The sequence below is a fragment of the Chiloscyllium plagiosum genome, unplaced genomic scaffold, assembly GCF_037043375.1.
Source record: "Chiloscyllium plagiosum isolate Xiang-an unplaced genomic scaffold, Cpla_swu_hap1 HiC_scaffold_32, whole genome shotgun sequence".
NCBI classification, from domain to species: domain Eukaryota; kingdom Metazoa; phylum Chordata; class Chondrichthyes; order Orectolobiformes; family Hemiscylliidae; genus Chiloscyllium; species Chiloscyllium plagiosum.
The window spans coordinates 48,083,135-48,096,556 of NW_028270170.1; the positions used below are offsets into that span (position 1 = coordinate 48,083,135).

Consider the following 13,422-nt stretch of genomic DNA (forward strand, 5'->3'; position numbering starts at 1 on the left):
GGCACTCGTGTGAGATGAGTGTCATGCTGCTGCCTGTGTGTGCAGCTACAATTCTGCGACAGAGAGAATGAGATGTTTCAGTCAGCGCATGGCACCTGTACACCAGCTCAAATAGTGTGTCAGAGAGAGTGTGGTGCTGGAAAAGCACAGCAGGTCAGGCAGCATCCCAGGAGCAGGAAAATCGACATTTCAGGCATAAGCTCTTCATCAGGAATGAGGCTTGTGGGCCGGGGTGGGGGAGCTGAGAGATAAATGGGAAGGGGGTGGGGCTGGGGGAAGTTAGCTGGGAATGTGATAGGTAGATGAAGGTGGGGGGTGATGGTGATAGGTCGGAGGGGAGGGTGGAGTGTGTAAGGGGAAGGAAGATAGATAGGTCAAGAGGGTGATGCCGAGTTGGGAGGCTGGGCCTTAGATAAGGTGGAGAGAGGGGAAATGTGGAAACTGGTGAAATCCACATTGATCCCATGTGGTTGCAGAGTCCCAAGGCGGAAGATGAGGCGTTCTTCCTCCAGGCGTTGGGTGGTTAGGGTTTGGTGATGGAGGAGGCCCAGGGCCTGCATGTCCTTGGTAGAGTGGGAGGGGGAGTTGAAGTGTTCAGTCACGGGGCGGTGGGGTTGGTGGGTACAGGTGTCCCGGGAAGGCTTTTGTCCAAAACGTCGATTTTCCTGCTCCTCGGATGCTGTCTGACCTGCTGTGCTTTTCCAGCACCACTCTGATCTTGATTCTGATCTCCAGCACCTGTAGTTCTCTGAAACGTTCCGCAAGTTGGCGTCCTGTCTCCCCAATGTTGAGGAGACCACATTGGGAGCAACAGATACAGTAGATGATGTGTGTGGAAGTACAGGGGAATCTCTGTCAGATGTGGAACACTCCTTACAGGCCTTGGATGGAGGTGAGGGGGAAGGTGTGGGAGCCGGTTTTGCAATTCCTGCGGTGGCAGGGGAGGGTACCGGGAGTGGGGTGGGGGCTGTTGGGGAAGTGTGGATCTGATGAGGGAGTCACGGAGGGAATGGCCTCTCCAGAACGCTGACATGGTTGGGGAGGAAATACATCTCTGGTGGTGAGATCTGTTTGGGGGTGGCGGAAATGCCGGAGGATGGTGTGATGTATCCGGAGGTTAGTGGGGTGGAAGGTGAGGACCAGGGGGGGTTCTGTCTGTATTGTGGTTGGAGGGTGGGGTTAGAAGACGGAGGTGCGGGAAGTGGAGGAGATGCGTTGGAGGGCATCGTCGACCACGTGGGAGGGGAAATCGCAGTCCTTGAAATAGACAGCCATCTGGGATGTCCTGGAATAGAATAGCTCCTCCTGGGAGCAGATACGCCAGACATTGAGGAATTGGGAGTAAGAGATAGCAGTTTTACAGGAGGGGGGTGGGAGAAGGTGTAATCTAAGTAGCTGTGGGATTTGGTGGGTTTGGAGTAGATGTCCGTGTTGAGTCATTTGCTGGAAATGGAGACGGAGAGGTCCAGGAAGGGGAGGGAGGTGTCCGAGACGGTCCAGGTGAACTTGAGGTCAAAGTGGAAGGTGTTGGTGAAGTTGATGAACTGTTCAACCTCCTCGTGGGAGCACAAGGTGGTGCCGATACAGTCATCGATGACAGTGACAGATGACCAAAGGCCTATCCATCTCCCAGAGTTCAGAATTATTCCATTTGAGTTTAAGCTTTGGTTGAAAATGCAAATGGAATGGATGTGCATGAGGAACCTCTTTCTGTGCATTCTGAAACGCTGCTCTAGGTTGTGAGCCCCTCGCCTTGCTACTGTGCAGTAACTGGGACAGGAATTGTGAAGAATGTAGCCAGACTCATCCTCTCTGATTGCCCAGTGATTGGGGCAGATTGCCCTGAGGCTGCCAACCAGTGCAATGGTTTCCCCAGCCGTCCCTGAGGAGAGGGTATGATTACTGGGAAATGCTGGGCCCATGCACTGGAACTCCCCTAGAGGAAGGGCTTTTGTCCAAAACGTCGATTTTCCTGCTCCTCAGATGCTGGCTGACCTGCTGTGCCTTTCCAGCACCTCTCTAATCTTGATTCTGATCTCCAGCATCTGTCGTCCTTACGTTCGCCTACTCCCCCAAAGGAGCTGATCTCTTCACCTTAAGGTCCATATGTATTTCCAGAGCAGAAAGCAGATGGTATGAGAGCAAACTGGGCTCTAATTCTAATCCTGGTTTGTCTCTCATTTGGTTCCACCAGCTCACGGTGGCCCGAAGCCGACTAACTGTTTGAAAGCCTGGTCACTGCTGTTATGTGAAACATGAAGCCCCAACCTACAGCCTCATAGACAAGAGGGAGTCACAGGTTACAGCTGCCTCGGTGGGATCTAAACGTCAAATTAGAAGCTCCTCAAGTGATAGCCTGGGGCCTGCCCACAATTGTGAGCATGTGAGAGGGTTCTGTTGTGGGCTGAAAACTTCCCCTCACATTAGCGATGTAACCTTTGTCAACAAAGCAATGTAAACCCCACCACATCCAACAGAGCAGCACTCCCACTGGGGAAATCCAGAATGCAGCCCTGCAGCCCAATCATTACCATCCCAAGGCAGGTTTGGAGACAAGGGAGGGGTGCTGCTTGATCTGGTGGAGAAATTCAGGTGAGATAGCCCACTGCCTTCAGACCACTTGATTGCCCTCAGTCCCCACCAAAGCTCAGGCAGGAAGGTGCAGAGTCTGGACTCTCCGACATAACCACTTCATGACCACTCCAGCAGCTCATTCCATTGCAGAGATGGTAAATATTAAAGAGTTTAAAACTAATCAGGGTCAACTTTGGGAAGATATGGTGCATCAAATAGTACAGCCAAGGTCCTAGAGAAAGGCATTAATACAGGAAATGATCAGCAGATTGCGACAGGAAGTTGATAGACAGTAAAATGTAAAAGTACACTGACAGAACTTACAAAATGAATCTCAGGATAAATGTAAAGGCTCTGTATCTGGATGCATCTTACAGTCAAAAGAGACCAGGTCATCTGAGAGTGCGGATTAGATTAGTATGATTGAGGAACTATTACTGAGGCTGCAAGGTGGTGTGGATTGGGACCAGCCTCTTGAAGGACAGGAGCAGAGGACGTGTACCTCTGTTAGTTGGTGATGATGTCAGCACAACAAAGAGGGGGATGACCTAAAATTGGGAAATGAAAGTGGGGGAAGTGTTAGGGTGGGTGGACCCTGCAGAGTAATGACCACATAGTAAGGTAGAGTATATGGGCAGTAATGATGATAATTGATCAGAAGGACATGACGATAATCATGAGAGATTTTAATTATATGTCAATTGTAAAAGTCAATGGGTGTAAGTGGATTAGACGAGGAGGTCTTAGTTTGCTTATTTTGGATAGTTTCTTTGAGCAGCATGTTCTTGGGCTGAACACAGAACTGATTCTCTAAGATCAGGTATTGTGCGATGAGATAGGATTAACTATAACCTCACAGGAGGTAGCAGTGACCATAATCGACTTGAATTTTACATTCAGTGGAAGTGAGAGTGAAGAGTAGGTCCAAGATTCCTTTTTTAAAATTTAAGTTAGGGTAACTATGACAGCATGAAAGCAGAGCTGGTTAAAGTGAATCAGCAAATTAGGGTAAAGGATGTTGGAGAATTACTCCAAACAGCTGGAATAGCCTTGATCTGTCCCTGCACAGACACTGGCACTGATTACTATAGCTTCGATGTGGGTTGCTGACATCACTGTGTCCCATGCTCAGAGATAGGAGCACCAGCACATGCTCATTGTCTCTGTCTTTGTTTCCCATAAATCTGTTTGTTGTAAAAATGGCAGTCAGTCCCACATGTCAACTCAGCCGTTTGCTCTGGCTCTCCCTCACGGCCCCTCGCATCGATTCAGTCCGGGCCCATGACCCTATCGGTCCCTCACTCTGACAGTTTTGTTGCATTTGGCACTTGACTTCCCTCCTTGCTGAATATTTAACTGAGTTATCGACCTCAGCTGGAGCCTCAGCAGTGACCATCTAGCCCATCGCTTTTCTGCTTAACATTAGGGCCATCAAAGTAACTTAAAAATCCCTAGGGTGTATTAAAATTGTCAGTGTCCCATTACATTTGAAAATGTTCACTTCTTGCAGTGATTATAAAAGTGTTTGTTGTTTCCAAATGACGCTGGGCACATTTTTGTACCTGTGTACTCCCTCTACCGACCAGAGATGGTATCTGAACCACTCGGTAACTAAAAGATCAGTTTAAATGCAGCATGAGACAGTTCAGGGGATCTTTCAGAGAGCACACATAGTTACATTCCATCAAAACAAGCAGCATTTTGAGGTAAGGACCTACCCGCTATCCATGGTTAACTGGAAAAGTGAAAGATAATATGAAACTTAAAAAATAACAAATAATTGCACAAAGATGTGATGCAGGTCAGAGGATTGAATTGAAGTGAGTGGGCAAATGTATGGCAGATACAGAATAATGTGGATAAATGTGAGATTATTCACTTTGGTAGCAAAAACAGGAAGGCAGGTTGTGATCTGAAAGGTGATAGATTGGGGAAGGGGGAGGAGATCCTTGTGCACCAGGCTCTGAAAGTCAGTGTGTAGGTGCAGCAGGGGGTGAGGAAGACGAATGGTGTGTAGGCCTCCCTAGTGAGAGGATTTGAGTGCAGGAGCAGGGACGGCTTGCTGCATTTTGTACAGGATCTTGGTGAGACCACACCTGGAGCATCGTGAACAGTTTCGGTCTCTTTATCTGAGGAAGGGTGGAGGGAGTTGCAACAAAGACTTACCGAACTGAGTCCTGGGATGGCAGGACTGATGCATGAAGAGAGACTGGATTGGGGATAGGGGAATATCACAGATACCTGGAAAATTCTAACAAGATTAGAGACATTGTCACACAGCACAGAATCAGACCCTTCAGCCCAAATAATTCACAACGACTAGACATCTCAATCTGACCGAGTCCCATTTGGCCCATATCCCTCTGAATCCTTCCTATCTATATACCCTTCCAGGTGCCTTTTAAATGTTGTCATTGTACCAGCCTCCACCACTTCCTCTGGCAACTCATTCCAGACATGCGCCACCCTCTGCGTGAAAAAGTTGTCCCTCGGGTCCCTTTTAAGTCTTCCCCTCTTAAACTTATGCCCTCTAGTTCTGGACTCCCCCACCCCAGGGAAAAGACCTTGCCTATTTACCCTATCCATGCCCCTCATGATCTTATAAACCTCTGTAAGGTCATCGGTCAGCCTCCGACGCTCCAGGGAAAACAGCCTCAGCCTGTTCAACCTCCCCCTACAGCTCAAACTCTCCAAGTCTGGCAACATCTTTGTAAATCCTTTTTGCATCCTCTCAAGTTTAACAATATCCTTCCTATAGAAGGGTGACCAGAATTGAACGCAATATTCCAACAGTGGCCTAACCAATGTCCTGTACAGCCGCAACATGACCTCCGAACTCCTGTACTCAATACTCTGACCAATAAAGGAAAGCATACCAAACTCCTTCACTATCCTATCTACCTGCGACTCCACTTTCAAGGAGCTATGACCCTGCACTCCAAGGTCTCTTTGTTCAGCAACACTCCCTAGGACCTTACCATTAAGTGTATAAATCCTGCTAAGATTTGCTTTCCCAAAATGCAGCACCTTGCATTTATCTGAATTAAACACCATCTGCCACTTCTCAGCCCATTGGCCCATCTGATCAAGATCTCATTGCACTCTGATATAATCTTCTTCACTGTCCACTACACCTCCAATTTTGTTGTCATCTGCAAACTTACTAACCATACATCCTATGCTCACATCCAAATCATTTATATGAATAAATATAAAACAGTTGACCCAGCACCGATCCTTGTGGCACTCCACTGGTCACAGGCCTCCAGTCTGAAAAACAACTCTCCACCACCACCCTCTGTCTTCTACCTTTGAGCCAATTTTATGTCTAATTGGCTAGCTCCCCGACACTCTATGTGATCTAACCTTGCTAACTAGCCTACCAGGTGGAACCTTGGCCTTACTGAAGTCTGTATAGACAATGTCTACCATTCAGCCCTCATCAATCTTCTTTGTCACTTCTTCAGAAAACTCAATCATGTTAGACAGACACCGTTCCCCATGCACAAAGCCATGTTGACTATTCCTAATCAGTTCCTGCCTATCCAAATTTGAATAATCTCTCTCCCTCAGGATTCCCTCCAACTTACCCTCCACTAACTTAAGGCTCACTGGTCTATAGTTCCCTGGCTTGTCCTTGCAGCCTTGTTTAAATTATGGCACCACGTTAGCCAACCTCCAGTCTTCCGGCACCTCACCCATGACTATTGATGATACAAATATCTCAGCAAGGGGCCCAGCAATCACTCCCCTAGCTTCCCACAGACTGCTGGGATACCCCTGCTCAGGTCTTGGGGATTTATTTACCTGAATGCGTTTTAAGACCACCAGCACCTCTCTTCTGTAATATGGATAGTTTTCAAGATATCACTATTTATTGCCCCAAGATCTCCAGCTTCCACATCCTTCTCTACAGTAAATACTGACACAAAATATTAATTTATTATTTCACTCATCTCTTGTGGTTCCACACATACATGGTCTTGTTGATCTTTAAGAGCACTATTCTCTCCTTGGTCACACTTGTGCTTAATGTATTTATAGAACCTCTAGATTCTATGGCCATAGCTATCTTCTGTCCCCTTTTTGCCCTCCTGATTTCCCTCTTAAGTGCACTTACTGCCTTTATACTCTTCTAGGGATTCACTCAATCCCTATTGTCTGTACCTTATAAATGCCTCCTTTTTCTTGACCTGAGGGTTCAGGCATCCAGGATTCCCTACATCCCCCAGCCTTGCCTTTCACACTGACAGGAACATACTGTCTTTAACAGTGATCATCTCTTTCTTAAAAGCTGCCCATATCCCAGCCATCCCTTTACCTGTGAATAGCCTCCTGCAATCATTTTTTGAAAGTTGGCCTTACTGTAATTTAGAATTTTCACATTTTGTTCAGTTCTACCCTTTTCCATCACTATTTTAAAACTAATTGAATTCTGATCACTTGCCCCAAAGTGCCCCCCTCCACTGACACCTTACCTTATTTCCCAAGAGTAGGTCAAGTTTTGCACCTTCTCTAGTAGATACATCCATATACTGAATCAGAAACTTTTCTTGTACACACTTAACAAATTCCACTCCATCTGAACCCTTCACACCATAACAATCCCAGCCTACGTTTGGAAAGTTAAAATCCTCTACCATAACCACCCTATTTTTCTTACAGATATCTGAAATCTCCTGACAAATTTGATTCTTAATTTCCAGCTGACTACTGGGGGAGGCCTATCATACAATCCCAACAAGGTGATCATCCCTTCCTTAATTTTAAGTTCCACCCATATAATGTCAATGGACAATCTCCCAGGAATATTCTCCCTACGTACAGCTGTAATGTTCTCCCTAACCAAAAACGCCATCCTCCTCATCTCTTGCCTCCCTTTCTATTCTTCCTGTACCCCAGAACATTAAGCTGCCAGTCCAGTCCATCCCTGAGCCACGTTTCTGTAATCTCTATGATAACCCAGTCCCACGTTCCCCAACTCTGCCCTGAGTTCACCTGCCTTCCCTGTCAGACCTCTCACATTGAAGTAAATGCAGTTTAATTTATCAGTCCTACCTTATTCACTGCCAAACTCCTGCCTGCCTTGCCCTGTTAGACTTGCTCCCCTTTATCTAATGTACCAGCCTCAGGCTTTTCTCTTTTCTGACTCCCATTTTGGGTCCCACCCCCTTACTGGTTGAAAGTCACCGACCAGAACCAACAAATCTCCCCACAAGGATATTGGTCTCCTTCCAACTCAAGTGGAATCCATCTCTCTCTTATCCAGGTCATTTCTATCCCTGAAGAGATCTCAATGATCCACACGTATGAATACCTCCCTCCCCCAGCAGCTCCTCAGCCACCCATTCAGCTGCTCTATCCTCCTATTCCCACTCTCACCAGCTCGTGACACCAGCGATAGTCCAGATATTACAGCCTCGGGGATCTACTCTTTAACCTCCTGACTAGTTTCCTTTTCTCTCTCTGTAGAATCTCATCCCTTTCCCTATTGACGTCATTGGTACCAAATGCCCAACGCCCTCCTGCTGGTCACTCTCCCCTTTCAGAATATTCTGCACCCGACCCAAGATATCCTCAACACAGGAGCAATGTTCCCAAAGACTGGGGAGTCCAGAACTGGGGGGGGTCATTGAGGATGGTGATAAGAAATGTCTTCAGCCAGAGAGTGGGCAGTCTGTGCAGCTCTCTGCCACGGAAAGCGGCTGAAACCAAGAGAAGGAGTTCAATATAGTTCTTAGGGGTAAAAGGACCAAAGGAAATGGGAGGAAGAGGGAATAATCAGCCATGATCATGTTGAATGGTGGAGCAGGCTGGAGGGGCTGAATGGCTTCCTCCTTCTATTTCCATGTTTGTAGAATGCATATGTTTTGAAAAAGCATGCGGCTGAGTCCTGGAGGAGAAAGCACCTTTGACCATTTCCTCGGCACAGCAAGTCTGCCCCATTGCAGTTCTGCTGTTCCAATCCAACCCCGCACCCACATTTGCTTCCTCTCCCCTCCCCCTGATCTCCTACCTGCTGGGGTAGAGGAGTCTGGGGGGGTGGTTGGTGGGGAGGGGGGGGGGTGGAGGGGAGATGTTTCAGTTAATTCCAGCCCTGTGACCCTGTCAGGGGGGAGTGAGGGGGGGGGGGTGTTTCAGTTAATTCCAGCCCTGTGACCCTGTCAGGGGGGAGTGAGGGGGGGGGGTGTTTCAGTTAATTCCAGCCCTGTGTCCCTGTCAGGGGGGAGTGAGGGGGGGGTGTTTCAGTTAATTCCAGCCCTGTGTCCCTGTCAGGGGGGAGTGAGGGGGGGTGTTTCAGTTAATTCCAGCCCTGTGACCCTGTCAGGGGGGAGTGAGGGGGGGGGGGGGTGTTTCAGTTAATTCCAGCCCTGTGACCCTGTCAGGGGGGAGTGAGGGGGGGTGTTTCAGTTAATTCCAGCCCTGTGTCCCTGTCAGGGGGGTGTTTCAGTTAATTCCAGCCCTGTGTCCCTGTCAGGGGGGAGTGAGGGGGGGTGTTTCAGTTAATTCCAGCCCTGTGTCCCTGTCATGGGGGGAGTGAGGGGGGGTGTTTCAGTTAATTCCAGCCCTGTGTCCCTGTCAGGGGGGGTGTTTCAGTTAATTCCAGCCCTGTGTCCCTGTCAGGGGGGTGTTTCAGTTAATTCCAGCCCTGTGCCCCTGTCAGGGGGGTGTTTCAGTTAATTCCAGCCCTGTGTCCCTGTCAGGGGGGTGTTTCAGTTAATTCCAGCCCTGTGTCCCTGTCAGGGGGGTGTTTCAGTTAATTCCAGCCCTGTGTCCCTGTCAGGGGGGTGTTTCAGTTAATTCCAGCCCTGTGTCCCTGTCAGGGGGGTGTTTCAGTTAATTCCAGCCCTGTGACCCTGTCAGGGGGGGTGTTTCAGTTAATTCCAGCCCTGTGTCCCTGTCAGGGGGGGGGGGGGGTGTTTCAGTTAATTCCAGCCCTGTGTCCCTGTCAGGGGGGGGTGTTTCAGTTAATTCCAGCCCTGTGACCCTGTCAGGGGGGAGTGAGGGGGGGGGGTGTTTCAGTTAATTCCAGCCCTGTGACCCTGTCAGGGGGGTGTTTCAGTTAATTCCAGCCCTGTGTCCCTGTCAGGGGGGTGTTTCAGTTAATTCCAGCCCTGTGACCCTGTCAGGGGGGAGTGAGGGGGGGTGTTTCAGTTAATTCCAGCCCTGTGACCCTGTCAGGGGGGAGTGACAGCTGATACTGACCCTGCCAGCTGTCGAGAGAAGAGCCTTGTAGCTCTGTGATCGCCCTCTGCTGGAGAGCAGCAGTGACACTGTGCACTCACCAGAGAGCTGCCTGAGTGAGCAACTCTGTCCTTGGAGCTGTGTACATTATCAGATGTAAATATTGAATGTGTGTGTACATTCGTGGTTGTATACATTATGCAGCATGTATAATACAGGGTATGTACTTTACAGCATAAGGAATGTGTATATTACCTTTTTAATGTATGTGTACACAACTGGTTTTGTGCATACAGTACAGTGCACATTATAGGTTGTGTGTGTATTACAGACAATGTGCAATGTGGTCCGTGTGTACATTATAGTGGGGATTGTGTACATTATAGTGGGGATTGTGTACATTATAGTGGGGATTGTGTACATTATAGTGTGGATTGTGTACATTATAGTGGGGATTGTGTACATTATAGTGTGGATTGTGTACATTATAGTGGGGATTGTGTACATTATAGTGGGGATTGTGTACATTATAGTGGGGATTGTGTACATTGTGGAGTGCGCACTTTATTCCAGTGAGGTGCAATTGGAGCCCTGGCTGAGATTGGATTGAGCTTTCTCATCCATGAGAGGGTTGGGGTGAAATGGATAGCACAGCACATACTCAGCGCTTTAATGTGCTCTTCACAATCCTGTTGATGGGCCCTGAAGAGTTTAAGAGCTGACACTTTAGCAGCTGATCTCAGACTGTGTGTCGGAACCGTCAGGACTATCATTAGAAAGAAAAAAACACAATGAGTGCAGCTGTTGTCATAGCCACCAGTGCAGTGAGTGCTCAGAGCTGCTGGCATACCGGACCGAACTGAGACCTGGTGTACTGGGCTGTGCTCAGAGCTGGGCATCTGATCCTGTCTTCTCCTTAGTAGCTCAACACTCAACATGAGTCTGAAACAGAAGTTAAAGCCAGTGAGTATAAATCGTTTGGTTATGGGTACCGTTGCTGAGTTCTTGCTGTATGTGCTGTTTCTGAGGCTGAGTCTAACTTCAGGCAGAATTCTGTATTTGTCCACATCACAAAAGCAGCTCTTGCCTCTGGGAGATGTCAGGGATCCCCAGGAAATGCTGAGGGAATTTGATGCTGTCATCTATAAAGCTCAGAAATAGCTGGAATAATTTTGTGTTTTTCCAATGAGTGATGACGTGGCCAGATTATTCATTCTGCGCTCCTCATGCACCCCCCCCCCCATCCCAATCCAATCTCAAACACTTAGTCACAACCCTTGACAGAGAGTTTCAGGCAATTCAACTACAGGGGGCATCGCAGTGCAGTCCAGCTTGAACCAGCATCACCTGCAATTCTGTTCCTGCTATAGCATTACTGAGTAATGACTAGGATTACAGATGTGATGCATTCCCCAGTCAAGCAGTCTCCCAAGCCTGGCTGATGTTTTGTTTTTATTCCTCCTTCCTAATTGAGGATTGCTTAGGCAGGTAGCGGTATTGTAAAGCTTCCAATCACCATCACTGAAGCAGTTGTCAGAAACTGAGCTGTCCAGCTGATGCAGGATTGGCAGGCTGATAAATGAGAATGGGATTGTTGTTGTGACAGAGTGAGAGAGGGGAGTTTCAGCCAGACTTGCTGCTTCTGATCGCTGTGGGTATGCATGCCTTTTTATAAACAGGCTTGGGTTCAGCTGTGATGGTCCCAAGGGTCAAATAACCTTCAGGCACCCAACACCTTGGCTGTCCTCTGAATATGCAATGAGGTGCTCAGTATCAGTTGTCAGCATTGGACCTGGAAATTATGCCATGTTTTTGAATGCAGTCTCTCTACCTTTGCAGGTGTCTGTCTCTGTCACTCACTCTGAGTCTCTGTGCCTCTTTCACAGGTTCTGTCACTTTCTGTCCCTGAATCTCTCTCTTGTCCTCTCGCAGTTTCTGCCTCTCACTGCCTTACTCTCTACTTCTCTCTCTCTCTGTCCCCAGCACTTCCTGTCTCTCTCTTTCTTCTGTCAGCATGTTGACCTCTCAATATAGCCACTATTCTATCCATTCCTTCTCTCTCTCACTCTGCCTGTCTCGCTCTGATTCTGTTTCTGCTGTGCCCCCTCAGTGAAACATCTGCAAGTATATTTTAGTCTTCCCTTTGTGCTTATTTGTGTTAACCTTGAGTATTATGTTCTGGTATGTCTCTCTCTGGCAGGCTCTCCCTGCCTCAGACTCTGTGCCTGTCACTGCTTGAAATGAGGTCTCCTTTATATCAGGGACTCCAGACACAGACTGGGGGACCACTTTGTGGAACACTCCCACCACCGTCTTTTAATCACCACCCATTTTAATTCCTATCTCAGTCCTCGACCTGCAGCCGTGTTCCAATAAAACTCAACTTTCTGGTTTCTGTTTAAGCACTTTACAATTTTCAGGCCTCCACACTGAGGTCAACAACTTTATGCCATGAGCTCTGTCCACCATTTTGATTTGATTTCTTTCGCCAAACAGTGGTGTTTATGACATGTCCTGTATTTTTGCTTTCAGGCAGAGTGATGGATTATTCTGCCATTGACACTAACACTGGCCCGATGTTTTGTCTCTTTACTACAACCACTATCACCCCTTTGGCTCTTGTTCCATAATATCATCGTCATCAATACCTCCCATCCTCTACCCTATCATAGACCTTCCCTGTTGTTCAACCTTACCCTCCTCCAGTTACAAGAATCTATCCCTCCCTCCGGTCATAAAGTGTCATTTAATGCTGGTCAGGGAAGGCAGGTTTACGATGGGCAGCACGGTGGCTCAGTGGTTAGCACTACTGCCTCACAGCACCTGGGACCCAGGTTCAATTCCAGCCTCGGACGACTGCCTGTGGGGAGTTTGCACGTTCTCCCCGTGTTCATGTGGGTTTCCTCTGTGCTCAGGTTTCCTCCCACAGTTGTGAAGGTGAGGGTGGATTGGCCATGCTAACTTGTTCCGTAGTGTTGAGGGATGTATAGGCTTGGGAAATGCAGGCTTACAGTAATAGGGGATGGACCAGTGTGGATTCGATGGGCTGAATGGCCTGCTTCCACACTGTAGGGATTCTATGAATGCCAGTTCATTTTCTGTCCTGCACAGAATCCAGCACATGCTGTTTTGTTACTGTGTTCCCAGAATGGTGTGCTCTTTCAGCTGGTCTAAACTGCTTCACTCAAATCCCAATCACATCAGGTGCTGGCACAGAAATGGAAACAAATATCAATCCATCTCGTCTCGCAGTAATCACTTGTTAAAGGTTTTCCTTCGCTCCATGTGTCAGTTGTGAGTAGGACAGCTGTCTAAAGTTAGCAAAGTGGGCAGGATCATTGCTTTCCCTCATTACAGCTGTTTGCAAGTCAGACTCTGTCAGAGCCTAGTTCTGTTTCGGGGCAGACATGAGCTCAACAAAAGTTCAATGAGCAGATCTAACCTTTGTTCGCTCAGTCTGCAGTTATCGTCCATTCCCACTTGCCCTTGAGCAGGAAGGCTGTTTGACCCAGTTTAGTCCGTGATGCGTAGAGACACCCACAGTGCTATTAGATAAGGCGTTCCAGGGTTTTGACCCCATCACATTGAAGGGGCAACAATATCGTTCCAATGACATGTGACTCAGATGGGAACCTGCAGGTAGTGGGGCTCCCAGGTATATCG

The 13,422-nt window shown here is 48.0% G+C and overlaps 1 protein-coding gene across 2 annotated transcripts in view; it reads left to right on the top strand.

Moving 5' to 3' along the window:
* kcnh6a (potassium voltage-gated channel, subfamily H (eag-related), member 6a) overlaps positions 1-13,422 on the top strand; it is a 427,015-nt gene that overhangs the window by 91,050 nt on the left and 322,543 nt on the right. Inside the window, exon 1 of one of the 2 annotated variants that reach the window (XM_087977980.1) lies at positions 10,475-10,722. The exons of the other annotated variant lie outside the window; for it this stretch is intronic. Coding sequence (XP_087834106.1) covers positions 10,696-10,722 — 27 coding nt within the window. The 5' untranslated portion in view covers positions 10,475-10,695. Of the gene's footprint in view, positions 1-10,474; positions 10,723-13,422 lie in introns of those variants that run through there. 2 annotated transcript variants of the gene reach the window in all.